Source organism: Apodemus sylvaticus, chromosome 4 (assembly GCF_947179515.1).
Source record: "Apodemus sylvaticus chromosome 4, mApoSyl1.1, whole genome shotgun sequence".
Classification (NCBI taxonomy): Eukaryota; Metazoa; Chordata; class Mammalia; order Rodentia; family Muridae; genus Apodemus; species Apodemus sylvaticus.
Window position 1 is genome coordinate 109,095,215 of NC_067475.1, and position 27,833 is coordinate 109,123,047.

Consider the following 27,833-nt stretch of genomic DNA (forward strand, 5'->3'; position numbering starts at 1 on the left):
TGACATAAGACAGAAAATTATGGACTTAGTGAGTCTGAGTTATTTTGAAAGATGTTCCAAAATATCAACTATAATCAGCTTTAACAAAATACTCAGCTTACTGATCAAAACTTCTAATGATGTCCAAAATATAACATGCAGGAACAGTTTACCTGGGAATTAAAAATGTCCCAGCTTTTAGCCCAATGTTCATTACTAATATGTACAATATTATGATTTCTCTTTGGGATAAACGTTTCACTGTGCAAGCCTTCAGCAGGAAGTTGGCTGCCAGGCTCATTTCCTGTGTTCTGCCAGCTCTCAGCCCACCACACCCAAGTCCACCCCATCCTATCCACACCCTCTGTCACCATCTGATCCACCTGCCGGTGACAGTGGCCCTTCTCTCCAACACTCCTTTGAGAGTGGAGGGGACCTAGGGACGCCGAAAGCTCGCCTAGTCCTGGGCACTGGGGTCTCCACCCAACTGCTTCACTGTCAGGAGAACTTGTGATTCATACACAATCATCCCGCTCCTTACTTACCTTTCCTGTGCCCCCAAAACCTTACTCATCTGTTAAATGTCAAATATACCAACAGTCAAAACAGTACAAGTAAAAACTAATCAGCAAATGACTTTCAAATTGAAGTAGAGAAAACATTTAGACATTATTTAGTGACTCAAATCCTTTGGAAGAAAGGATATTACAATAGGGAACTATGTTAAATCTATTAGTCTCTAATTTCACACCACGATGTTTTATGATGTAGCTGTATTCCAGCTATATAATCCTGATTACAGCCATCAAAAGCAACAAACGTAGTTTTCACAGGATGTCAGTATGTGTAAACAGAGGAATGCACGGATAATCTGACACCAATCACTAATGAGCTCATAATAAGCACAGGAGCATGTGGATAATCTGACAGCCAATCACCGATGGCCTAATAAATTCATCACAGTACACACTGATGGAAGGAAACGTGTCTTACCAGAGGTATAGGAAAGTGGGTTGCATACTGCAGGTGTCGGAGGAGGTCGTAATTTGATGGGAAAATTAAATCTCTTGGTTTGTCTCTCTTTAGCAGTTTCTCACCGTTGACTGACATTCTTCTGCTCAAGGAAGGGTTGATAGTCTCACAGGATTCTCCAGGCATGGGAGAAAAAATCTATGTCATGTGAAACAAATGGTGAACACCATAAATAAAGAAGGCAACACCAAGCCACAGTGCCAAAGACCAAAGCTTCAAACAAATAAGGTCACAAAATAATAGCTGATGAATATGATAGGCAGAAATGTTATTAATGACCAGGAAATTAAATCATATAAAAAATGTCAGTATCGCCCCCTCCCCTTGATAAAATGGAAAAATGAAAACCACATGGGAGGAGGGCAAAAGCAACCAGAGGACTGGATGTGTACATGAATGTAAAACTGTTATCCTCAAAGGGTTACATTTCCTCCAAAAACACACGCTTAACAATACTTAGTAAAATTAAATCATAGACAAATGCTTTAAAATGTACAAACAGTGCTCTGATGAACAGCAAGATTCCTGAAAAACACATTATCCTTTCAGACAGTAAGAAAATAAATTATCCATAAGGCTATTCTTTAGAAACTCAATGCACATATTGTCACAGTGAAACGACACTCCCACACTCCTTACACAGCCTGATCCCAAAATAAAAGTGTCACAGCCAGCCAGCTAAGACAGGAGGGTAACACTTTACAGAGGAGGCAATACAACCCCACAGTGAGGATAACGTGATAGCCACCTCTGGTCACCGTGACAGGGACAGCACAGTATGAGTCATTCCAATACACGAGGCAAGCAGGAAAGAGCCGGAGGCAAGCAGGGTGGGAAGAGTTAACTGGGAAGGAGAATCAAAGGTCGAACCTACTGGAAACTCAGAACCAAAGTCACTTTTAAAGTCACTCTTGTCTACTTCATCAAAAATGTTAGTGGTTCCTGAGCCAAGGCCCATGTGCGCCATAACACTGTGCTCCTGGTAACCGAGAGAGAGAGAGAGAGAGAGAGAGAGAGAGAGAGAGAGAGAGCCATGCTGGGAACGCTGTAGCTTAAGACATGGAACTTGAAACACCAAGAGGATTTTCAGCATCCTTTCTTTTGCCACCCCTGTCTATTTCTCTTACAGAATTTAAAGGAAACTTGGAGACATGTACTGCTTTAAAGAACCACACTCCTTCCCCTGGAGTAAACAAAGCCTTAACCTTCATGATTTCCTAAAGGAAGAGCAGAAGGATTCATAATTTACAACAAACTGGCCACGATTTATTTATTGGGCTATTTCCAATAATTTAAAAAAAAAATCCAGAAACCTAAAGATCTAAGAATAAAAAATAAAATTAGGATGCTTTTAAAAACAAATATAGCCATAACTTTAAACATGTCCTGAGTGTATCTGTAGACTCATTATTAAACAACCAAAATAAACCTGTATTTTGAGCCCCATGAGACTCACTTTCCACTTTCTCACTGTTGCCTAAGTCTTTTTATCTTGAAATCTTAACTTGAACAAAGTCTGCACTATCAGCACCTAACAGAAAATCATAGTCATAGCCACAGCATAAATTGCTGCAAAGAACAATTCTACCTCTCCATTTTAGAAATGGAGATTAAGTTTTGCAAAGAAAGTGTGTGTTATTAAGAACAAGGGCTTTCTCTTTATGGGTAGAAGAGTGGTATATGGAGATGCCCCTTAAATCAAAGCCAAAGGAGTTAGATATAAAGAAGAGGTTCACTTGTGACGCTCAGAATTAAAAGAAAATTGCTAACTAAAAGCATATCACTTTAATCTCATGAAAAAAAAATTACAATCAGTCCTAACTTCTTATTACCTACATCATACACAGAATTCTAGAAAACACACATTTCACATGTCTTTTGTGAGGGAAGAGGAGATAAACATTGTAGAGAGAGAGGAATCTAAAACCCAATTGCCTTTTCATCACTAAAATGCCCATCTGAAGCTGACTCCCCCAATGGAGTTTACTTTGGAATAAGGTATGGGCATCACCCCAGGGGTATACCTCCATCTTCATATCATGATCCTTTGAATAGTGTTCATCTGAATTCTCTCCCCCTGGTGATCGCAGCCCCGTGGAGGCAGTAACCGACAAATCTCCTCGAGAGATGAGGGTGCACATATATGCATCATGGGAGAAGACATCGTGGCGGATAAACTCGCAGAAGAGCAGCACCAGGTTCACAAACTCTATCTTCTCACATTCACTGTTTGGGTCCGCTAGGTGAGAAACAAATTCAATTAGAAATTCCCTGAATGGGCTGGCTAAATAAATAAATAAATAAATAAATAAATAAATAAATAAATAAATGGTAAAAAAAAATTTTCAAGGCTTAAGTACATTTTCATTACCTTTTATATGTTTTTATTCAATGTTTCTTTTTGAAAAGTATAAAAGATGACAGAGGGAGAAACAGGAAAGTGTACTGACTGGTTTTGTGTCAACCTGACACCAGCCAGTCTTCAGAAAGAAGCGTCAATTGAGAAAATGTCTTCAGAAGTTCCCGCTATAAGACATTTTCTTAATTAGTGATTAACAGGGAAAGCCCCAGCCCATTACAGGTGGTGCCATCCCTAGGCTGGTCATCCTGGGTTCTATAAGAAAGCAAGCTGAGCAAGCCTGTAAAGCAAGTTAGTAAAGGGCACCCCTCTGTGGCTTCTGCATCAGCTCCGCCCCGAGACCCTGCCTTGCTTGAGTTCCTGCCTGACTTTCTTTGGTGATACAGAGCAATATGAAAGGGGACACTGAATGAACTTTTTGCTCCCCAACCTGCTTTTTGTTCTTGGTGTTTTTATCACAGCAATAGAAACCCTAACTAAGTTGGTACGAGGACTAAAGAGTATATTGCTGTGACGGACCTGACCATGTCTTGGGGAGGATTGTGGAAGGGCTTTGGAACTTTGGCTAGAAGAGCCATTGAGTGTTGAGAGCTCAATGGGATGTTCTGTAGGAGTTTGGAAGGTAACAATGTTGAGAACAGTGCAGAAGATGGAGACCTGGCTTGTATAATTTCAGAAGGAAATGTAAAGACTACCAGGACTATTAGCTATTTTAAATTAAGATTCTGTAATCCTTGTCATGTGGGGCTGAAGAGTCAACCGAAAGTAAGGAGAGACTGGCACCACTGAAGTGAAACCTCTACATTACTGGGACATTTGATGCTGGTTAGCTGGAGCTCAGAAATTCGAGGTGGTTAAGAAGAGAGCAGCATCACTGAGGTGAAACCTTCTGGGGGGTGTTTCCCGAGCACGTACAAAGCTGTGTTCCAGGGGCAGCCAAGAACTGTACTTTGTGTTGTCGCGTGGACTTGGTTATGTGTAAGCGTCACCCAGGTCATACTGGTTTTGAAGGCATGAAGGGGTCACAGGGAACAGCTGATGCTTAGCACTGTGACACCAGGAGAGGCCATGGGTAAAGGTGCAGCCTCAGTGGCAGTTGAAGGTCCAGGACTGAAGGGGTCATGCAAAGAAGTGGAGTCTGGGCACCAGGAAGAAAGCCTATGACAGACTGCTGGAGAAAGTTCCCAGCACTTTGGAAATGCCAGTACCATCAGATAACCAAGAACAACAGCAGCAGTGGATGGAACCAGCCAGAGCTTAGAAATAAAGCTGTGTATACTACAGAAAGCAAAGCTAGAGGAGTGTCCCAAGACCTCTGAAGGAGCCCAGGAGATCATGACCAGACACTGGATGGGTGGAATTGATTTGATTGTGACTGTGCCATGATTTTTCCCCTCTTGAAGGAAGAAAGCATTTGATTTTTTTTTTTAATTTTACTGGAGCCCACAGTTGAAGAGACTTTAAATTTTAAGAGACTGGCTATTTTTAAGGGACTAAAATCATAATGTGTTTGTATTTGCAAAGACTGTGGGACTTTTAAAGTTGCTTATGTTTTTAATGTGAGACCTTAGGGATAAGAAAGAGCTGCAGTTTAACAGTGATATTTGTGTGTCATGATGACAAGGGGTCAGTTGTGTTGACTTGTTTTATGTCAACTTGACACAAGCTAAGAGTCATCACAGAGGAAGGCGCCTCGATTGAGAAAATGCCTCCCTAAGATCCATCTGTAAGGTATTTTTTAAGTCAGTGTCCTGTGTCTATAAGAAAGCAAGCTGAGCAAACCAGGGGAAACAAGCCAGAAAGCAGCTCACCAATATGGCTTCTGCAACAGCTCCTGCCTCCAGGTCCTTGCCCTCCTTAAATTCCTGTCCTGACTTCCTTTGGTGATGAAGAGCAACATGAAAGTATAAGCTGAAGAAACCATTTCCTCCACAACTAGCTTTTGGGGCATGGTGCTTCATTATAGCAGTAGAAATCCTAACTGAGACAATGAGAGTAACTAGAATTCATACATACATGCATCGTGTGCCCAAGAAAAACAGGGGTAACTTTTCTTTTTTTAAGTTGTAGTCAAACATTTACTACAGCACTAGCATGTGCAAGCACTGACAGGCAGGTTAAGTTTCTTTTCAGCGTGTGAGTATGCGGGTGCCCTCACAGGTGAGAAGAGGGTTTGGGGTGCCCTGGAGCTGGAGCTGGGGCTACAGGTGGCTGCCAGACACAGAAAACAAGTGCTGAGAACCGAACCTGGGTCCTCTCAAAAACAATGAGCGTTCTTAACTGCAGAGCCTTCTCAACAGCCCTGACGGGCAGGCTTTTACTGCTCAGTCATAACTGAAATATGTGGACCCTGTATACTAAACACAATTTCAAGTTTAATGATAGTGGTTCTTAGAAAATAAATGGCCGTGCTCCTCATAATGCAAGCCAAAGCACAGCTAAACTTCGCTTTTATTACTAAAACAATTTGTGACTGCCTTTAACTATACTGAAAGGGCTGCCTCTTCTAGCTTATCTATGTGCACTTATTTCAAAAAAGTCTTTATAACAAAACAATTTAAAGATGAAGGGGGCAGGATCAGGGTGGGGAATCCTGTATGGCTAGTCTTGACTGTAAACTAGATAAGATTTAGAATCATCATGAAAAAAAAAAAGATGCTCTATGACCATATGTGAGGGAGTTTCCAGACAGTGGTGGAGTGGGAGGACCCTAAATGTGGGTAGCACTATTCCATTTAGCTACGATCTCAGCATGAGCCCTCTGCCTCCAGAGTGTGGGATGAGCAGCTGCCTCAGAAGCACCTGGAGCCACGATGTAACCACAATACTGGCCTGCACCCTCCAGTAAAAATTAACCTCGCCTTAAATGACCTTTTCAGGAATCTCATCCCAGCAATGAGAAAAGAAAGGAATGCTAACCCACGTAAACAAAAGGAGGGAAATAAAAAACAGACACAAGGCCAGGCAGTTAGCTCGGTGTCTTTCCTCTTTAATTCATAACCCATCTGTGTCGCTCACGTTATGATTTTCAGTATTGCAGCCACATTCTAAAGTTTAACATCTAAACCTTCAGGGCAAGCTTAGAAAACTTCACGGCTAAGATCTACAAAGCTAAATTCCTGGAATGGTCACTTTCATAAACATCATCCAAGAAAACCCAAAAACCAATCTCATTCAAAAGCCAATGTGCTCAGTTCCCTAAACATTGTACATCAGAGTCTCCTCTCTCACAATAAGCCGCCTCTTCTCAAGGAAACTGATGGAGTCTCTCAGGCAGGACATGTGATCCAGAAGAGGCAAAGGATAGAAGACATTTCTCCCCCAAAGGCAACTGAAATGGCAGAGGCAGCAAATTTGAAACAAATGTGAACCTCTCAATGAACCAAGATGATCGACATCTGCCACCTCCCATGCCTGGCTTTCTGCTATCAGGGAATTCTCCTCTGCCTTCTCATCTTCCTGTTTCCTATATTCAAACCTCCTAAATCACCTCGGCATGTGCTGTGTCCCCAAGGCCAATGGTTCTGAACTGTACTAAAGAGATGCAACATTAAGAAGGTTGAGAACCAACTCACATATCAAATGATGCCCAAGAAGAAGGAAGGAGAGGCCCTGGTCCTGGAAAGGCTTGATACAGCAGTATAGGGGATTACCAGGACAACAAAGAGGGAGGGGGTTGATTGGGGAACAGGGGGAAGGGAGAGGGCTTATGGGACTTTTGGGGAGGGGGGAACCAAGAAAGGGGAAATCATTTGAAATGTAAATAAAGAATATATCAAATTTTAAAAAAAGGTTGAGAACCACTGCCCAAGGTATATTATCAGGCCCCCAGTTAGTTAAAAGAAAGCTTCAGCTTACTTATGTCAAAGATCCAGGGTCAGGCTCCACTCAGCGTGAACAAGGCCCCTCCTCCCGACAGTCATAACAATGTATATCCAGTGTGCTATTTTACCTCTTTTCTACAAACCTCCCCATCCCCCTCTACATCACTCCTCACCCTGCCGCTTCTGTGATTTTCTAGATATTCCCCTAGATGCTGTTATATTTTCTCATTTGACTTTCTCACAACAATGGTAAGCAATCTAACACTGCTCGCACTTTTTAACTCTTCAAAAATGTCCACCCTCAGTACCCTGAATGGGTGGTTGTTAATTCCTCAGACTCTTACCTGCCCAACACCAAAGTCAGAGGGCATCAGCTTAAGATGATGGAGAGACATCCCAAGGGGACCGGTGAAGCCACGCCCACACCACCCTCAGCTCCTATAGGCTACAGGTCTATAGAATATTGCTGTTTCTTCCCCCACCCCGTTAAGTACAACAGAGATCAGAAGGTTAGACAGCAGCTCTGAAAGCAAAATATTATCATCATTGTGAACAGGTAAACATCACAGGACATGCATCCCTCTGTTTGGGTGAGAGACTCAGAAAAACAGAAACTAGTGCACCAAATATAAGGGAATGAGGATACTTAATTATTACATTTTAAAGTTTTTGAATATCTCACTGATGTAAATATAACTAAACTTACCCACTGGAAAAAAATACAGTACATTTGTTTAGTAAAACCTATTACTATTATTTCAGTAGCAAGAACTTTAGATAAGATGCAAAGAAGAGAAGGCTTAGATGATAAAGGGAGAAAGAGGGGAGAGAGGGAGAGGAGCAGAGGAGAGGGGAGAGAGGAAAACATACATCCAAAAGCAAAACACCTTCTTTACTTACATAGTGATGGGGCCTGTGTATCTAAAAACCTCAGCAAAACATTCTGGAAAACAGGCAAACTAGATCCTGCAAGAGATGCTGAAGAAATTGACTCTTTCTCGTCTAGGACTTCTGATTCCCCGCATCTCTACGGGGTAAAGACAGACAAGAGTGGGGGGTCAGCAGGGTGCCAGTGCAGTTTCCACAGGTGATGATCAGCCAGCTCTTACAAACAGCTGACCACTTAGGCAAAATAGGCAACAGAGGTTTCCAATAGCTGAGGACCACTTATCACAGCGAATGCAATTTCTTTTGTCTTTTCTTTTCTTTTTTCCCTTTCTTTCTTTTTCTTTTTCTTTTTTTTTGTTTTTGGATTTGGTTTTTTTGAGAGAGGGTTTCTCTGTGTAGCCCTGGCTGTCCTGGAACTCACTCTGTAGACCAGGCTGGCCTCGAACTCAGAAATCCACCTGGCTCTGTCTCCCAGTGCGCTGGGATTACAGACGTGCACCACCACCACCCGGCGCAATTTCTTATTTATTTTATTTATGTACATTTCCAATGCCATCCTCCTTCCGGGTCTCCCCTCTGCAAACCCCCATGCCATGCCCCTTCCCCTCTGCCTCTATGAGGGTGCTCCTCTGCCCACTCACCCACTCCTGCCTCACCTCTCTAGCAGCCCCTAAGCTGAGGCATCAAGCCTCCACAGGGCCAGGGGCCTCCCCTCTCCCACTGATGCCAGATAAGACCATCCTCTGCTACACATGCAGCTGGAGCCATAGGACCCTCCATGTGTACTCTTTGGTTAGAGATCTAGTTAGCTGATACTGTTGCTCTTCCTATGGGGTTGCAATCCCCTTTAGATCCTTCAGTCCTTCCCCTAACTCTGCCATTGGGGTTACTTGGCTCAGTCCAATGGTTGGCTGTGAGAATCTGCCTCAGTTATTAGTCAGGTGCCAGCATAGCCTCTCAGGACAGCTATACTAGGCTCCTGTCAGCAAGAACTTCTTGGCATCAGCAATAGTGTCAGTCAGGATTTGATGTCTGCAGATGGGATGGGTCCCTAGGTGGGGAAGTCTCTGCAAGGCCTTTCCTTCCATGACTCTAACCAAGCAAGTGAATATAATTTCTAATAGAAGAACTCCACAATTCAGCTGATTTCAAAGTACGTAATCCATATAAACAGATATTTCTGCCCTGTACTATATAGTAAATTCTGCACTGTGAACGTGCCCAACTGAATATTTAAGATAGGACTATATAATATTCCTTACTCATATGCAAATCTGCCAGGAACAGCTTGAGTTCATGTCTAATCGAATTCTCCTGGACTGTCTGGCACCTGGTGATGAATCTGATTATGTTGTGTCATGTGAATGTATCAGAAAGATGTATTTATGGCTGTGTGTTAGGAGGTGTAAGCTGAAAAAACAAACAATTCTTCCAAAAACATTAGTTTGCTTATTCATTACACTTTACCAAAAGCATTTCTTAGGGCCTCTAAGAATCTCTATGGTTCATGAAACCCATCTAGAAAACTTATTTTAACTTCTAATTACTACAGAATTTACTAAGGCAGGAGATTAAACTGTTTAGCTCTAACCAGAACCATCATGTCTATTCTTTTTGAAACTTCTTTGATGTTTCTATTTTGATGTTAGTCTTTAATTGAATTATTAAGAATATTATATTAAAATACCAGTTATTCAGTCTATCCTGTTCGCAAAGGTCAGATGTTAATGACTCCAATAAAAATAAAAAAATATTATCTTAGCCATCTCTAAGAAATACGTGTTTTAGATACAAGTTTACTTCGACTTTGAAGTAAACGCTATGTGAACCTCTTCATGGGCACACATGTGCATGCCTTGTGAAATACAGAGAGAAAAGGAGACTAGTATTAAAAAGGTGAAGAAGAAACCGAGAAAGAGCCCAAACCAGTGAGACCACACCTTTGGTTGGTGAGGTCTAGTTGGTCACTACGGTTACCACAGGACAGCCTGCTTCTCCTAGGTAGAAAGCAACCCTGTAGGACAGGCAGGTGAGGCAACCGCAGATGCTCGGTGGCCCTGAGGGAGCTCTGTCTAGCTCAGGAAGGGGGAACTATGATCTGTTTGCACTTCTAGAAACCCTCTTGGGGATGTAATGGAGGGGAGAGAAAGAAGGAGAAGCAACACAGCCCAGGAGGCCAGAAGTCATCAAGGCGAGGCAGGCCATGGTCCTCAACAGATCACACGCATCCCCTGTGGCCACTGGGCTCATGTGTATATCCAGAAAGCTCGCTTTAAGCTGGGTGTGGGAGCACACTCCTTTAACTCCAGCACTTTAGGGAGGCAGAGGTGGGTAGAATTCTGAGGCTGAGGCCAGCCTAGTCTACTGAGCAAGTTCCAGGGCAGCCAGGGCGACATAGAGAAGCCCTGTCTTAGAAGAAGAAAAAAAAAGAAAACAAAAGAAAAGAAAGCTCACTTAGAAAATTCCCCTTTGGTTTACAGCCCCATAGCAGGAACAACAATATGAACCAACCAGCACCCCCAGAGCTCCCAGGGACTAAACCACCAACCAAAGAGTACACATAGAGGGACCCATGGCTCCAGCAGCATATGTAGCAGAGGATGGCCTGGTGGGACATCAAAGGGAGGAGAGGCCCTTGGTCCTGAGAAGGCTCGATGCCCCAGCATAGGGGAATGACAGGACAGGGAAGTGGGAGTGGGTGGGTTGGTGAGCAGGGGGAGGGAAGATGGGATGGGGGTTTTCAGAGGGGAAACTAGGAAAGGGGATAGCATTTGAAATGTAAATAAAGAAAATATCTAATAAAAAAAATAATAATAAAAAAAGAAAATTCCCCTTCAACAGTAAGTAGCTAACGTTGACAAATGTTGGCTGTTTTTTCCGTCTGAGGCTTTAATGATCCTATCTAGTACTAAGTCATAATCTCAAAAAATAATTCAAATTTATATCTATGATCTCATAATCCTGTCTCTAAAAATATTTTCAAGTCTACTAATACATGAGGTGGCTTCAAATTGTCAGAAAGTTGGTTTATACTATATACAAGTTCACATACATTTATTGCTGTTTCATGAATCTCCATCTCAACAACTTGGGTGTCTTTGTTCTTATCTAAAGGTTAAACCCACGTCTACTTGGATCCCACGGTGAGTCCTAAGAAGATCATGGATCCCTCCCACTCCTCTCTCAAGACAAAGAAAGCTAATGGGTGAGGGTGAAAGGCAAGCTACCCCTCCCACAGCCACAGAGCCAACTAGGATGTACATAAGAGGAAGAAAGCAGACGCACCTCTGCCTCAATCTCTGCTTGCCTCTTCTCCAAGAGTTTGGCCACAGCCATGGCCCTGTGCTTGCCGGACCGCTTGCAGCTCACGGCCCATTCACATAGCAGTGTCACAACAGCTTCATCGTTGGGGGCAACCTAGTGACCAGGAGAAATGGACCAACAATATCACGTCAATGCACGCCAAGGACAACCTGATGATCCCTAGAGCTTTGTTCCCAAGTTTTACCAGCAGAGTGCTTTCAAACCACTTTAACTCAAGCAGGAGAGGAAAACCTCAGTTATTAAGAAACTTCACCCGAATGTCTAACAATTCCAAATGACCACTGGAAACTGGAGAGATGGCTCAGAGGTTAAGATCACTGACTGCTCTTCCAGTGGCTCACGACCATCATTAATGGGATCTGAGGGCCTCTTTTGATGTGTCTGAAGACAGCTACAGTGTACACACATACATCAAATAAATAAATAATTCTAGGAAGGAAGGAAGGAAGAAAGGAAGGAAGGAAGGAAGGAAGGAAGGAAGGAAGGAAGGAAGGAAGGAAGGAAGGAAAGAAGGAAGGAAGGAAAGAAGGAAGGAGGGAAAGAAGGAGGGAGGGAAGAAAGGAAGGAAAGAAGGAAGGAGGGAAGGAAGGAAGGAAGGAAGGAAGGAAGGAAGGAAGGAAGGAAGGAAGGAAGGAAGGAAGGAAGGAAGGAAGGAAATGACCACTGAACTCCAATGACTGAACAACTGCTACAAAGTCCACATACTCAATATCATTGTTAGGTGGTCAGAATGTGAAAATTTCAATCTCAATCTCTCTCTCTCTCTCTCTCTCTCTCTCTCTCTCTCTCTCTCTCTCTCTCTCTCTCTCTCTCCCTTGCCCCTCTCCCTACCTTCCTCCTCCCCTTTTCTACCTTCCCCTCCCCCTCCCCTTCGATCAGCATACCACATTCTCCCCTCCACGATCAGATTGACTATAGACCCAGAAACATTAGACCCAGTAACCATGGGATGACACCTCTACAATATAATGATCCAAAATAAATCTTTCCTTCTCGGTTAAGTATTCAAGCAATACAGCAATGGAAAACTGACTGGCATACTTGAAGGTACCTCCTTGGCTCACACTTTTAAAAACTGACTTGTTTTCCTTACATTGAGCAACAAGATCAGAGAAATTAAGAATTCACATGAACATCATCTCCTTTGTAGCCACCTCACCCTGGATGGGTTCAGCCCATCCAAGTGTTTCTTTATGTAAATACTTAACAGAAAACAAAAAGCAGGAAAGTTCCAACAGACCCCGGCTGAGGCTGAGACTTAGGGACAAGTAGACTGTGCAATAGATACTTGTGTTTATACATTGTGTAAAGTACCAAGGGTCCTAGTATAATCAATTTAATCATATTACAGTCATTTGTCCTGCAAAACTGTGAGTTACTGATAACAGTCACTATTGCTATTAAGTACCTAGCTACATGATAGACACTATACTTAATGCTGCACTAATAATGAGTTCACATCATCTTATGTCATCTCACAATAACATGCCCCTTTACAAATGTAAGCAAATTGTCCATAGGTACCTCAAAGCCTGCTAATTCACATCTGAGGGGCTTCCTGTCAGCCATGCCCCTGCCTCCACTTGCAAATACCTTCCTGTCTGTCTGAGTGCATACTAGTTGTAAAGAGGATACACCTTTCATGAATCTATGGACACCTCTCCCTTGAGGCAAATCCTAGAGGTGTATCCTCCTCCCCATCACGGTACAGCAGCCTTTCGAGGCCCACAGAAGCCTGAAGTGAGTAAATACACCCACATCCTTGGAACACAGGCAGGCATGAGGCCAGGGGCTAATGATGTGAAGGAAGGCAGAAGACACAGCCCCTGGCATCACAGAGCAGGCGCCTGAGAAAGGTAACTTTGCTCTTGTATTACTGATGACAATAAGCAGAGTGCCTAAGCCTGGTGGGCTCAGGTAACTGGAGACTTCTGCTACCTAAAATCTCTAAACTTTGAGCACAAACCGGTGTGAAGCAAACATGAACAAGAACTGTGTAGGTTTTGTGGTTGGGTTTTAATGGTGGTACTAGGAGCAGACCCAGAGAAAGCACCCATGCCGCTGCTGTCCTGAAGCGCTCTGGCAGAGCAGCTGGCCTGGCTTCTTCAGTACTTGCTACAAAGTCTGTTTACTGGGGTCCCAGAAAGAGAAGTGAAAAGCAGCTTTTCCTGTCATTCCTACAGCAGCCCAACAGGCAGCTGCCTCTGCTCGCACCAGCCCTAATCAAAAGCAAAGGCCAAGAGGAAGGAAGTGGTCCAGAGCTCTGCAAGGCTGTGGGGCCCTCCCCACCCGGTGGGGCAGCCTGAAGATGAGGTCACCAGTAACTGACTAGTCAGGAGTGCTCCAGGGCCCACTGCGACTCCCCTCATGTGCCTGCTGGGCCCTGATGCCACCACCAGATGGTCTCTGAGCTCTGAACCAAATGCTATTTTATAAGACAGAGTGTGAAAAATACCAAAATGCAAAATTTCAGTAAAATATAAAGGGTTTGGGGGTTCATTTCCTACCTCCTTCACAACAGCACTCAAGCTGACACAGCCCCAGCAGATCATAGCAGTCAAGAGAAAGAGTAAAAGAATATCACATTCTTTTTTTTTTAAGCTTTAAATGTTTTTTAATTTGATATATTCTTTATTTACATTTCAAGTGATTTTCCCTTTCCTGGATTCCCTCCTCCCCGAAAGTCCCATAAGCCCTTTTCCCTCCTCCTATTCCCCAATCCACCCCTTCCCACTTCCCTGTCCTGGTATTCCCCTACACTGCTGCACTGAGTCTTTCCAGGACCAGGGACCATTCCTTCCTTCCTTCTTGGGCATCATTTGATTTATGGATTGTGTCTTGGGTATTCCAAGCTTCTAGGCTAATATCCATTTATCAGTGAGTGCATACCAAGAGTGTTCTTTTGAGACTGGGTTACCTCACTTAGGATGATGTTCTCCAGTTCCATCCATTTGTCTAAGTATTTCATGAATTCATTGTTTCTAATGGCTGAATAGTACTCCATTGTGTATATATACCACATTTTCTGTATCTATTCCTCCATTGAGAGACATCTGGGTTCTTTCCAGCTTCTGGCTATTATAAATAGGGCTGCTATGAACATAGTGGAGCATGTGTCCTTATTACATACTGGTGTATCCTCTGGGTATATGCCCAGGAGTAGTATACCGGGGTCCTCCGGAAGTATCATTCCCAGTTTTCTGAGGAACCGCCAGACTGATTTCCAGAGTGGTAGTACCAGCTTGCAACCCCACCAGCAGTGGAAGAGTGTTCCTCTTTCTCCACATCCTCACTAGCACCTGTTTTCTCCTGAGTTTTTGAGCTTAGCCATTCTGACTGGTGTAAAGTGAAATCTTAGGGTTGTTTTGATTTGCATTTCCCTGATGACTAAGGATGTTGAACATTTCTTTAGGTGCTTCTCAGCAATTCGATATTCCTCAGGTGGAAATTCTTTGTTTAACTCTGTACCCCATTTTTTAAGGGGCTCTCTGGAGTCTACCTTCTTGAGTTCTTTGTATATCTTGGATATAAGGCCCCTGTCGGATATAGTGTTGGTAAAGATCTTTTCCCAATTTGTTGGCTGCCGTTTTGTCCTCTTGACAATGTTACATTCTATGAGCTATTAGCAAAAGCTTGCCCCAGGCACGGGCAGGCTCAGCCCCTTCACCACAGGCAGAGTCTGGTGTCAAATGTGCTCACCTGTGGGCTATAATTTCTAATGGACTTTAGCTGAATATTGAAGCTGAGAATGCATTCACATCTGGACTCCCCATCTCCTACAGGTATGTGGAGGATTAGGCTTCCCTCTTAACCATTACAAAGCAGAAGTCTGCAAGACTGCAGAGATGAGAGGGGTTGAGGTCCCCCCCAGCTGGTATGAGAAGGAACACCCCTAGTAAGAGTGAACCTCAAACCACGGTGACTAGAGGTTACTAACTTCATTTTCCATGGAACATGCAACATCAATCCTGGACAAATTATGGAATCCAAGAAAAAACAGGAAGTACGTTTTAAAGGCGGGAGATACGTTTCTGAGTCTTAAACAACTATTCAATACACTCCATCTTACTAGAGAACAGGTAAATAATGTTGGTTCTTCCAATAAAATATAAGCTATTTTATTCCTGGCAACAGTAGCAATTCTTGGAACATACTTATTATCTGTTTTATAATCTCAATGTATATTCATGCTCAAGTGTTGTATAACGATGCAAAAAAAAAAAAAAAAAAAAAAAAACTCTAAGCACACAACTATGAGTAAGTAGCTCAAAACCACACAGCCATCATCCAGCATTTACATGTGAATTCCAGGAATAGCTAGTAACTCAACAGTCAGGAACAGTGGCTTCCGAGCCAGAGAAGGTTCCACACACCAACAATCCCAGTACTGAGCAGGCAAGGCAGGAAGATTTTTGAGTTCAAAAGTCTCCCTGAACCACAGAGACTTTATCTCCAAATAAGAAGGGAAAAAGAAGGGAGCAGAAAAGGGGAAGGAGGGAAGGAAGGGAAGGAAGAAGAGAAGGTAAGGAGATAAGGTAAGGGAGGAGAGTGGACAAAAAACCCTGATGAAGAATAAATGTACAAGTAAAACTGTCACTTGCAAACTTACACATAAATACATGCCTTAATATAAATGCATATTAAAAGCAAAAGCCATATTTTAAAAATGTTAATGCTAAATACTTAACATATTAAGTATTTAAATATTAATGTTTAAATATTTAATGCTACAGAAGGGGCCATCCATGCAGATATCCTCCCAGATTAAACGTCAGTAAGTGTGCACTAAGGGTTAACAATACTGGTTTTGTTTTACTCGAAGACACCACATTAACCACAAAGCCACTTGCATCTCTTCCCAGCATGTAATCAATATTCAAATCACCATTAAACCAGACAACTCTTGCAGTCCCTCCAAACTGCTACAACATCCAGGACTTGGTCTAGGGCCCATACTGCCCTCAAGTGGCAAATATCTCCACACGTGCATAGCTGAGAATGAGAACGCCTTCCTTAAATGTGGCTCAAATTCTCCCCTGCTTTCTCAGATCAAATACAGTCAGACAGGCAGTATTGGGGTCTGAATAGGAATATCCTCTATAGGCTTACATTTTCCAATACCTGGTCTCCAACCAGTGGTAGTTGGGGGCTTATGGAACCTTTAAGATGTAGAACCTTGCTGGGGGAAGTGTCACTGAAGGCAGAATGGGGTCTTATTATCTGGTCCCACTTCCGACCCTCGCTACTTCCTGTGTGGAGATGAAATGCCTTCATTCTGCTTCCTGACTGACAGGCCAGATTCACCTCCCTGCTGCCACATCTCGTGCCTGTTATGAAAGGAGGTAACCCCTCTGGCATGTAAGCCAAAATAAATTATTTCTTCCCTAACTTCTTATGATCAAGGCATTCTATTGCAACAACGCAAAAATAATTCATATAGATAAACAGACAATATATTTTAAGAGAAATTCTCAATATAACTAACTATACTACCACAATAATCACTTTTGTTGACTTTAAAACAGAATAAGCTTATTGGAATTTAACCTGAGGGAAGTTCTTATGCCCAGTGGCTTGTTTCATGGGGCTGCGGCAAAGTTACTGGGCTTCTAAGAGAACAGTGAGATTTTATTCTGAAACATGGCAACACAATTGCTATCCTTGACAAGGCAGCTGCCTTAACACTTATTTTGAAATTGCCTGTGGGTGATTTGAGTTTCCATTCACAGGGGTCACATATCAGATGTCCTGCCTATCAGATATTTACATTATGATTCCTAACAGCAGCGAAACTGCAGTCATGAAGTCGTAATGAGATAATTTTATAGCCGGAGGTCACCACAACATGAGGAACTGTATTAAAGAGTCATAGGGGCTTATGGGACTTTCGGGGAGTCGGGGGCTAGAAAAGGGGAAATCATTTGAAATGTAAATAAAAAATATATCGAAGAAAAAAAAAAAGAAAAAAAAAGAGTCACAGCATTCCAAAGGTTGAGAATCACTGGAATAAGGCTTTGATTTTTTTCTGAAGATTCATTTATTTATAATTCATGGGTATGAGTAAGATTTGCCTGCATGTCTGTGTAGCACAGGCATTTCTGGTGCCTGTGGAGATCACATGAGGTTGACAGATCCCTTAGAACTGGAGTTACAGATAGCTCTGTGCAGCCATGTGTGTGCTGGGAAACCAGGCCCTCTAAAAGAGCAGCAAGCCTGTGGACTACCTCTGCAGCCCTGAGGCAGGAACTCTTAGCTGGCACAGCAAGACTGAAGGGTTCTTGATCTGCTTGGGCAAAACCCGAACCAAAGAACACTGTCGATTGACACACAAAAACAAAAACAAAAACAAAAACTTAGCCCTGCAGGCAACTCATATGCAACGAGTTAACGATAGAAAAAAATCTCAGGATTCCTGAAGCATTTTATCCACGATGGCCCTGATTACGGAGATGGAAAGTTTCCATCTTTGGGGACAAGAATACCATGTGAGCTGAGAATCACACAGACACATCTGTTCTCCCAAGTTCAGAAACTCACTTCTGCAGAGACTCCAGAGACAGAAACTCCACTCAACATAAACCTTGCTTCCAACACACTGAACCCTTGTGGCTCCTACAGCCCTGAACCTGTTTTTGAGAAGAACTTAACGGCTTACAAAGTTCATTCCCAAAGAGGAATTTTCCAGAATGTTGTGTAGGGGCCCCTGCTTGGGAAACAGAGCATTTCGGTTGTTTTAATTGTTTCGCCTCTGCTTTCCACAAACCCAGGACCAATGGCAAGCCCAAAATCCAAAAAACCCTAATAAGTTAGCTAAGGTGTTTCCTTTGAAAAATGTGCTAAGACTTACCTAGTATTTCTTTGTATCTAACACAAGCTGTATACATGAGGGACTTTTTATTCATTACCAAAATAATACTTATTTCTCTGAAGACTGAGTAAGAAAACAGTCCTTGAAATCTTTATATTTACAATCTTTTAAGAGGGGAAAAAAATGAAATTGTTAAGTTTTCAAAGACCATGCCCATTTATAGCCGTGTGCTGCCCTCTGCTGTGCTACAGACTAAATTACACTCCAAATTAAAACCAAATATTCTATGTACAGTCAATCATTAAACAAACAATGTACTAAAACTAAAACATAGAGATGATGTTTAGAGATTAAAAAGTATCCCCCATCAACACATCAAGGCAGATCCCACCCAATACACATCTCACTACCATAACGGCAAGTCGTCATGGTTCCGAAAAAGAAAGCTCTGTAATGCACCTGCTTTCTTTCATAAGACATGCATCAGACTAAAGACTTTTACACAACTCACTGAACGAGAAGAAAATAAGACCGAAAAAAAAAAGAAAAGTAATATTAAATACCTCCTGGTTATCTTTGTTTTGGTTTGCCCAGAAAATTTTATGATAAAGAGTCTCCATTGAATTGCTGGAATCAGTTCGGTCGAAACAATGACGATCTAAGACTTCCAGTGTGTGCAAAACCCGACTAATAGTCACCCCTAGATTCAGAAATTAAGGAAACAGTTAAATATCATAGTAAAAAATGGTCATAAGAAGCGAAACTGATTTGTATCTCAGCATACACTATCCAAGAATGGCAAGAACTAAACCAGACACTCTAGATAGCTGGTAACTCAAGGCTTGAAGCGCCTCCCCTTACGTGAAGTGCTCTACAGGACTGAGAGAGCATTAGCCCACTACTCTGATGCACTCCCTCTCCCGTGGTATACTGCACCTGCCGTCGACTCCTGACACTTGTCAAAAGACCACCGAACTTCCACTGCACGGCCTCGTTGCTTTATCTGCTGCTCCACCTCATAAATCCTTGCCCGAACCTAAAGCACAAACACTTCAAATTACCTTGTACTCGGAAACTCTCCATGGCCCCCTAAATCACGTCATTTTCTGTGTGAGTACAGCACCCTCTGGTGAATCACGATCTTAACTGTGACGCAGGAGACATGATTCCTGCATGAGCTATGCATTTTTAAGTTTACAAGTGGTGTTTGGTTCAATAATAAATACTTATAAAAACTAAACCTAGAGGAAAACATAACAAGTGAAATTCATTTTTTTTTTTTACAACATGTAAGGCAAGGCAGAGATTTGAATATCTTTGAGTTGCTGGTAAAGCAAGAAATGAAGGAGCAACACTACAGTAACCTACAGAATCAACTCAGTGAAAGGTAAGTATCTGGTGATAAGTGTTAGTCATAGTCTCAAAGCTGAACTGCATAGATCTGGAAACAAATCATGCAGCACAAATAAAAACACGATTACTAAACATCACAAAGTATTATTCCAGGGCTCATAAATGGGATCTATGAACCCCAAAACTGCCTGGGTCCATAGAATATTCTATGAACATCTGTGTTTGGGGAGGGGGGGGTGGAGTGGGAAAAAAATCCCCAAAGTCCCCTAGAGTCACGGCACAGCTGGGACAGGCACTGAGATATCTGAGGCGCCGTGGCCACCACACCCAGGTGCCTCTGGGCATTGAAAACATTCATATAGGAAATGAAGTAAGCGTCTACCTGCTGATTGAAAGCTGTGTTCCCACCCGGCATGGGGAGGCTGGATGGGGCAACCTGCAGCAGATCCAGGGGGGAGCCCGGGTTTGCGATCTTATTTTCATTTGTGGAATAATTCCACACCAAGGCACTTGGGCAACACAGAGTAACAGTCTAAAAATAAAGCAGAGATATTCCAGATATTTAGAGGAAGACAAAAAGTACTAACAACAACTTCAATACAGATGGCCCTTTCCCATATATAACAAGGTTACCATTGCCTACAGATGATTTTAAAATGCAAATATCTTTTCCTATTCTCAGGTTCCCAGACAAAACTTAGAGTCATCACCATGGCTACTAAGAGCTAAAGTATAATTTATTAGCCAATATTCCAACACAGAAAATGTAGGAAGATGAAAAAATATCATTTGTCATTTCAAATGATTATTGTTAAACAAAAAGGAATACAATTAGGGTATTAAGTGCCAAGATTATAACTTTAACTCTATTTATTAAATAATGTGCCTTAAAACTTTATAAATGCTCAGCAGACAGAATCCCAATACAGGAATAATCCAAATTTTTCTATAAAAATCTGGACAACAAATATTTTCAGTTTTGCAGGCCACCTACAGTTCTGTCGTGCGTTCTCCTTGGGTTGTTTCAGTTGCACAGTAAAGCTGGGAAGCTTACTCTTGGATCATGGGCCAAAGAATGCAACTCACCCAACTCTATCCTAAACTTTTATGGACACTTCTATTTTTTTTAAACTCAGCCAGCTTGTAAGAAGCAGTTTCTATGATCAACATAGCTGTTCCCTGAGTTAGGTAATGTTGGCTTATCCTTATCTCAAAAATGCCAATCAATCAATCAACCAACCAATCAGCGATGGTCCCTGTATCTTGAGACTGGCTCTGAGAACTTAATATGTCACTATTTAATACAGTGCCTAACTTACTACAATATCTTACTACTTGAGACGTTTGTTTCTAAAAGAATAAAACTGTGTCAGTAGTTTTGCTACTTTGGTTGTCTGTTCCTAGACTATAATTTGCTGGTTGTCTATCCCTACCTGCTATACACAAACCCTCATATTCTGGGTGGACTCTAAGCTTCCCCTATTAAACACACATCCCCTTCAGATCAGAATGTCATCTCTCACCACGATCTCTGTGGGCAGTCTCAACCCATCTCAGGGTTTACACCATCTAAGAGGCCTTTAGAACCAAAACACCCTACATTTCACCAGTGGTCTGCCCTAGTCTTCGGAACTAGGCATATAACCATCTCGTGAGCAGATCTACTTCAGGGTTCTACCAGGAAAAATCTCCTGGTACCCTTTGGCACTGATGAGGTTCTAGTTCCAAGGCCCTTCTCAGACATCCACATCTGCAGACGCTCAGTCTCCTATCTGAAAATCAGAGTATCTGCATATACTCTGTGTAATCCCCCTGCGTCCTTCAAATCGTCTCTACATTGCGTAAATGGCAGGTGAAGAGCTGTCACACTGTGTTATTTTGAAAAATAAAATGAAAATGTCTGTGGGTGCTTAGACTAGGCAACTTTTTCTCTGAGTGTTTTCAGTCTTCTGATGTGAACTCTGGGACACAAAAGGGTCCAAATGCTCCCAAACTGACTAACCTAGACGCTTCCAAATATATTTCTTTCCCTCATCTCCCTCTTTCTGAGCTGTCCGCTCCCACAAATCTTCCCTATGTGCAACTGACAACTGACAGCATCACTTCCCTGATACCAAACCATCTAAGGGCACGTAAGCCTCAGGCCTGTGAGGGTCTCCCACCCACTCACTTACCCCCACCAGCCTCTACCTGCACACAGGATAACTCACCGTCCCTCTTGTCCTTTCTCTATGCTCTTTGCGCGCCGCCAGGAATACTCTTTCCACTGAAACTACTAAACATCCACAGAAGGTTCCTAGGAAAGCTTACCTGGCTTTCAAGCTGAACCAGAAGTTTCCTCTTTAATCCCCATCGCCCCTTAAGCATCTCCTCACTAACACTTAGCATATGATATGCAAACTAAGTCTCCTTGTGAGAACAGTGAACGCAACCAGCATGGAGACCATGTCTTCCAGAGTAGCCTGATTCCAAAGACCCCTGATAAAGAGTAGGACACCCTAGGTGGCAGCTCTGGGGAGGATCTGTTCTCATGACTAACTGAAGGACTCAGAGCTAGCACACTGCTGAGTTCAAGGACAGCTCAAGCAACAGTGACTGACTGTGAAGAAACACAGAGACACCCAGCTGTACATGCCAACTGCAGCCCCTGAGATGCTGCCAGAGATGCTACCTGGACAGGTCAGGAACACAGTTGACTTGAACTGTGGGTTCTCCTTGAAGGATATGCAATTGAACTGCCTACCCACCCTAATGACAAGCAACAAATAGCCTGACATGGCAGCACTCCCCTGGAATCACAGCATCCAGGAGGCAGAGGCTAGGGCAAAGCTTTAAGTCTCAGCCCAATCTAGGCTACAAGATGAGACCCTGTGTCTACGTCATCATATACACAATAGTTTTCTTCTGCATAGATACAACAAACCTCTCAGTGTGATCTAATGAACAGAAACGGAGCATCGATTTCCAGTTTAAGCTGCCAGTTCTTCCCCACAATGAACTTTAACATAAAATGACACAGACCATCATGGACTTACCTGCAACATACAACTAAGACCATAAACCAAGGGTCCATGCTGTGCACAGGAAAGGAAATCCGAGAATGCCAGCTGCACAGGGCTCATGCCAGGGCCAGGGGTGCCAGGACTGGGGGTCCCGATACTCGTGTTGTTCGTTCCGATGATCATGTGGGGTGAGTGAGCAGCGAGGGGGTTGGGGCTGTCACTCAGCAGCAAGGAAAGACGCCGGGCACAGAAGTACGCGAGACGACGAGACAGGTAGGCTGACTGAACAAACTCATCTGAATACTGAGAAGCAGAAGGAAGGCAGAAAGCAGTCATGTCTCATGCTTCCAAAAAACTATTTTGATTTGTCTTCCCTTCATTAGGAAGAAAGTCATAAGTACAAAACAGACCAATGTTATCCAGTAGTAACAAAGTAAGCCACAAATATGAATTTTTTTCCAGTAACCATTAAGAAAACAAAACAGGAATTCAAAAGATAGTTCATCAGTTACTGAATGCTTACTGTGTGGTGCTCAGAGCCCCACATCAGGAGGCTCACAACTCCAGATCCAAGGGATCAATGCCCTCGGTCCTCTGTAGGCACCTGCATACATGCAATGCACATAAGCGCATGCAGGTGCACACATACATGTCAAAAGGCATATAAGTCTTTAAAAAGGAAAAAGTAAAAAAAGAGAATTAACATTTATATATTGTGTTATATTTATCACAATATTTTCAAACAGTATCACTTCAACAAATAATAAGTATACAAATATCCAGAGTACAATGTTTACATAAAGTCTGAAATCCAGTGTGCATTGTATCTTTGCAGTGTACCTCAGTTCATGGTGGGTATCTAGTGAGAGGCTAAACAGTCATGCAAACACAGACTATCCCAGGGCCTCACTCTGAGGGGAAGCACAGCCCCCTCCTAAGTGTAGCTCCCGGGGCAGGTATAAGCCACACCGAGAAAGGCTGCCCACTGATGCACTTTCAAGTCATCTGAATTATCAATACTTCTATGCATTACTTTTCTAAGAAAAAAAATCAATCTGGTAATTTTCTGTTAATTCATTCAAGTCACCTGCATTTAATAGATTACTTGACAAATTAGTCCTAGCCCAATGGACTTAAAAACTATCATAAGAATGCAGATGTCTCTGTTCTGCATTCCAAAGAACTTGATGATGAACAGAGACAGCACTTAGAGGCTGTTTTCCTCCAATATATGAGGAAAACAATGTGTGGGGAAATTATGTCTGGATTAACACACACACACACATACACACAGACGTGTGTGTGTGTGTGTGTGTGTGTGTGTGTGTGTGTGTCTGTGTGTATGTCTGTGTGTGTGTCTATGTGCGCGCACGCATAAAATCAATACAAATGTTACACTTCATTTAGAATGATTTTCCCCTCTCAAAAGTGGTGTCTTTCCCCTTCCTACCTCTGTTTACCTAATCATTTTTATCAGACTCGTTTCTCACTGTAAAGCCAACTGGGTGAGGAGAGATTCGCCATACCTGCAACATCAGAGGCAAAAGTAGCTTCAGAAGACTGTCATCCACTGGTCTGATCTTCTCCAAGACATCCAGGATCCATGTCAAATACTCGTGCTTTTCCAACATCCCTTCCTTAAACAAAGAAAAATTATACTACTGATGTCAAAGAAAACTTTTTTATTTTTAAGTTTATTTTAGGTATGATTAGACATAATTTCAATCCTGTGTTACTGCTACAGTAACTTGGTCTCACAACCCACAGTACAATTGTTTTGTTTTGTTGTTTGGCATGCAGAGTCTGGGGTTTTATTTTTCTTTCTGGTAATATGCTTCATTCCAAACTGGCTTTTAAAAATGCTAACAGATATTCAGAAGCCACCACGCTCCAGGCATGACACGCCCCCAACAAGATATCAGAAGCATGAACTCATCCTCAGGGAGGAAATGGGGCTAATGGTGATGACTCCAGGCAAAGATTGCTCATACCACCTTCTCAAAGGCCTGTAAATGGTCTGGAGAGATTGCTCAATGGTTAGAGCACTGCCTGCTCTTCTGAAGGTCCTGAGTTCAAATCCCAGCAACCACATGGTGGTTCACAAACATCCATTATGAGATCGGATGCCCTCTTCTGGGGTGTCTGAAGACAGCTCCAGTGTACTTATGTATAATACATAAATAAATCTTTAAGGAAAAAAAAAGGGCCTGAAAACTCCTACCATACTCTGGGCACAGAATAATTCTTAAATGACTCTCAAATTTGCCTACCTATAAATGTATTATTTAAAATATCAATTTAATGACCCATTATATGTAAGAAAAGATGGACTTTTTTAATATAAAACAGTGCATAAATAATACTATACAACCATACTGAAAAAAAATTACATCTCTACACATGTACAAAATATCCCACTGGAGGGGCATGGCCTTTTTTAACTTACCTTTTTTCTTCTTCTAACCAAAGTCACTTGACAAGCCTTCTACTACTGTTATATCTCTAAAGAAGCCAGTAATCCTGATGCAACCATCCTCTGTCAACTGCCTTCATACATACACATGCATGCCTGAGTATATGCCTGCACGAACACACACACACACACACACACACACACACAAATACATTTGTATGAATTTCTAGACCTATATACAATGTTATATCAAAGACTTGTGATATGATACACAGAATGAAAAACTCTTCAAACTAGAAGATAAGCCATGTTTTATGAAAATCATGTCATATTTTCAATTTTAGTAAACATTTAAAATAAATTTTCAGCAATGTATAATGATATGATTTTAGAAAATAAAATTAGTTTTAGTCTCCCCTTGGGTTGGGGAGACAGGTCATTGACTTTCTATTCAAGCATGAGGGCCTGAGATCAATTCCTACCATCCACATAAAAAAATTTTAAAAATCAAAAACAAATAAAGATACAGGATACACCTGCAACGCCAGGGAGGAGAAGCAGGTAAAGGGCCAGCCTTGGAGCTCGCTGGCCGGCCAGCCTGGGCTAAGCCAGCCCAGTGGGAGACCTCGCTTCAAACTCCAAGGTGGACTGCCCCTGAGGAATACTCAAGGCTGACCTCTGACCTCTAGGGATACATGCAGAGACAGGACAAGCAATAGCACACACACACACACACACACATACACACATACCCAAACACACACACACACACACACACACACACACACAAGAAAACAAAATGTCTTGGACTTAATACTCAATCCTCTGATTCTGTTGCCTACAAATTCCTATTCTTACTTTCCGCATATGTTACGTCCCCACTTGTGTTTACTAGGGTGTCTTTCGCATCTCAGAACACAGCAAATTAAACTATAAAGAAGCCTTTAAAAGTTGACATCAATTTTCATCATTTTAAGATCTGCTTTCTATTTTAAAATGATATCCTGGCAAGATACCTCAGTGGGTGGAGGCACTGCCGCCACGCCCAGAGACCTAAATACAATCCCAGGAATGTGCCTGGTGGGAAGAGTAGCTAGCACACTGATTATTCTCTGACCTGTACATACATACCATGTCACACATGTACATGCACACACACATATACACACAAGGTTTAATATCTTTCTAAAAGCTCTAGCATTCTGAGAAAACACATTTCTGAGATGCAAACTCCATCAGCGGAGAACAAGCCTTAGCTGTGCAGAGCAGAGCTGGAACAGAGCTGGGGACACAACAGCTGTTTCTAAGAATTTAAAAACTAACAGTGCTACTTCACAAAAGAACCATGTGGCTTTTTGTTTTTGTTTGTTTTACTCTCTGAGCTATTTCTGAAACTCACTTACTACCTGGATCTCATAACAAAAGTTCTAAAGGAAACGTTTAAAAACCACATTTTTTTTCTTTCCTCTTTGATTAACATAATGGACACTGAAAATCTAGGCTAAAAATGAGACTGGAGCTGAACACACCTTTGTGAGGAATAAAAAACAAAACCAAACCACACCACGGCTGCCCTCTACTGGCCAATGAGAATTACAGCAGCTTGTCTGAGTGAGAATCAGTAGTTCCCGTTGTCCCTTAATCTGCTCCTTAAATTTTCACTTCAAGATACAACTGAGCTAAATGAAGATGAACTTTATATAGAATAGTTCAGTGTCGGAGGATGTCTGTTATGAGACAGGAGGCAACAGCACAAAGGTGTTTCTAATAAATATATCTAATCAGAAAATAACGTGTGTAAAAGGGTTATACTTCACAGCACAAAGTAATTAATGGTGCTAATATGCCTAATAGCACAGACAACCTGAGTTTAATATGTGTAATAAACTGTCATCACAGAGCCTGTGTGAACGTTGACTGTGCTCTAAGAGACAGCATTATAGTGCATGGCTGTAACCCCAGCCCTTAGAAGGCAGAGGAAGAGAGCATGGTCTATGTGAGTCCAAGGCCAGCAAGAACTCGCCTCAGAAACTTCACTCACATGCAAAAATGTCATTACATACACACATATATACATACATATATACATACATGCACATATTATCACCAGAAAAATACAACTATACACATCCGCCAGCATGTTTTAGTCAACCACAGACCACACTTAACAGGTATCACTGTACCATTAGTCTGATCTAGGATGTAGCAGGCTATACCATTCACATATACTGTGTGATATTTGGAGAATGATAATGTCAGTAGCAACCCCTTTCTCAGCAGGCCTCCCTGTGTTAAGCATCATGTGACTGTACAGGGAAGGTGTCCCTTTCTTGCACACCTTGGTCGGATTACCTGGAACATGTGAAATGCCAGCTTCTCGTTGTACTCCCACTGCTTCATGGCCTGCTCAACGTCCGGTGGCACGGGGACAGGGCCATCACCTGTACTGGAAGCCATGTGGTAAAAGTCAGAGATTTTCACCAACTGCTCTCTGAGGTATCTGGTAGATATCTGTGTCCACTCTGCATTAAAAAAGAGAGAGGGGGGAGAGGGAGAGAAAGTTCTAATTGTAGACACAGCTGAAAGAATTACAATTCCCCCTGATTATTCGAAGATTACACTTTCTATTTATTTATTTACTTACTTACTTATTTATTTATTTATTTATTTACATGAGTCCACTGCCACTGTCTTCAGACACACCAGAAGAGGGCATTGGATCTCATTACAGATGGCTGTGAACTGCCATGGTAGCCCAGTGAAGTCTGTAAAGTTGATATTTTACAGACAGAGGCAGAAAAAAGAAATGTCTCCTGGGAATAATGGAACTCTCTGAAAATTTTGAAGCAGA

The 27,833-nt window shown here is 42.3% G+C and overlaps 1 protein-coding gene across 10 annotated transcripts in view; it reads right to left on the reverse strand.

Moving 5' to 3' along the window:
- The window catches only part of Med12l (mediator complex subunit 12L), a 307,885-nt gene that overhangs the window by 216,864 nt on the left and 63,188 nt on the right, over positions 1-27,833 (reverse strand). For 9 of the 10 annotated variants that reach the window (XR_007977519.1, XR_007977518.1, XM_052180453.1 and 6 more), the window contains 10 exons: positions 27,335-27,504; positions 24,096-24,206; positions 22,603-22,872; positions 19,950-20,099; positions 19,151-19,250; positions 18,778-18,914; positions 11,368-11,499; positions 8,095-8,221; positions 3,036-3,250; positions 973-1,149 (listed from right to left, as the gene is read on the reverse strand). Coding sequence is in view for 8 of the 10 variants with exons in the window: in XM_052180453.1 (XP_052036413.1) it covers positions 973-1,149; positions 3,036-3,250; positions 8,095-8,221; positions 11,368-11,499; positions 18,778-18,914; positions 19,151-19,250; positions 19,950-20,099; positions 22,603-22,872; positions 24,096-24,206; positions 27,335-27,504 (1,589 nt within the window). In the remaining 2 variants the exon portion in view is untranslated. Of the gene's footprint in view, positions 1-972; positions 1,150-1,885; positions 1,991-3,035; positions 3,251-8,094; positions 8,222-11,367; positions 11,500-18,777; positions 18,915-19,150; positions 19,251-19,949; positions 20,100-22,602; positions 22,873-24,095; positions 24,207-27,334; positions 27,505-27,833 lie in introns of all 10 variants that reach the window. The other variant, XM_052180460.1, reaches the window with a different exon arrangement.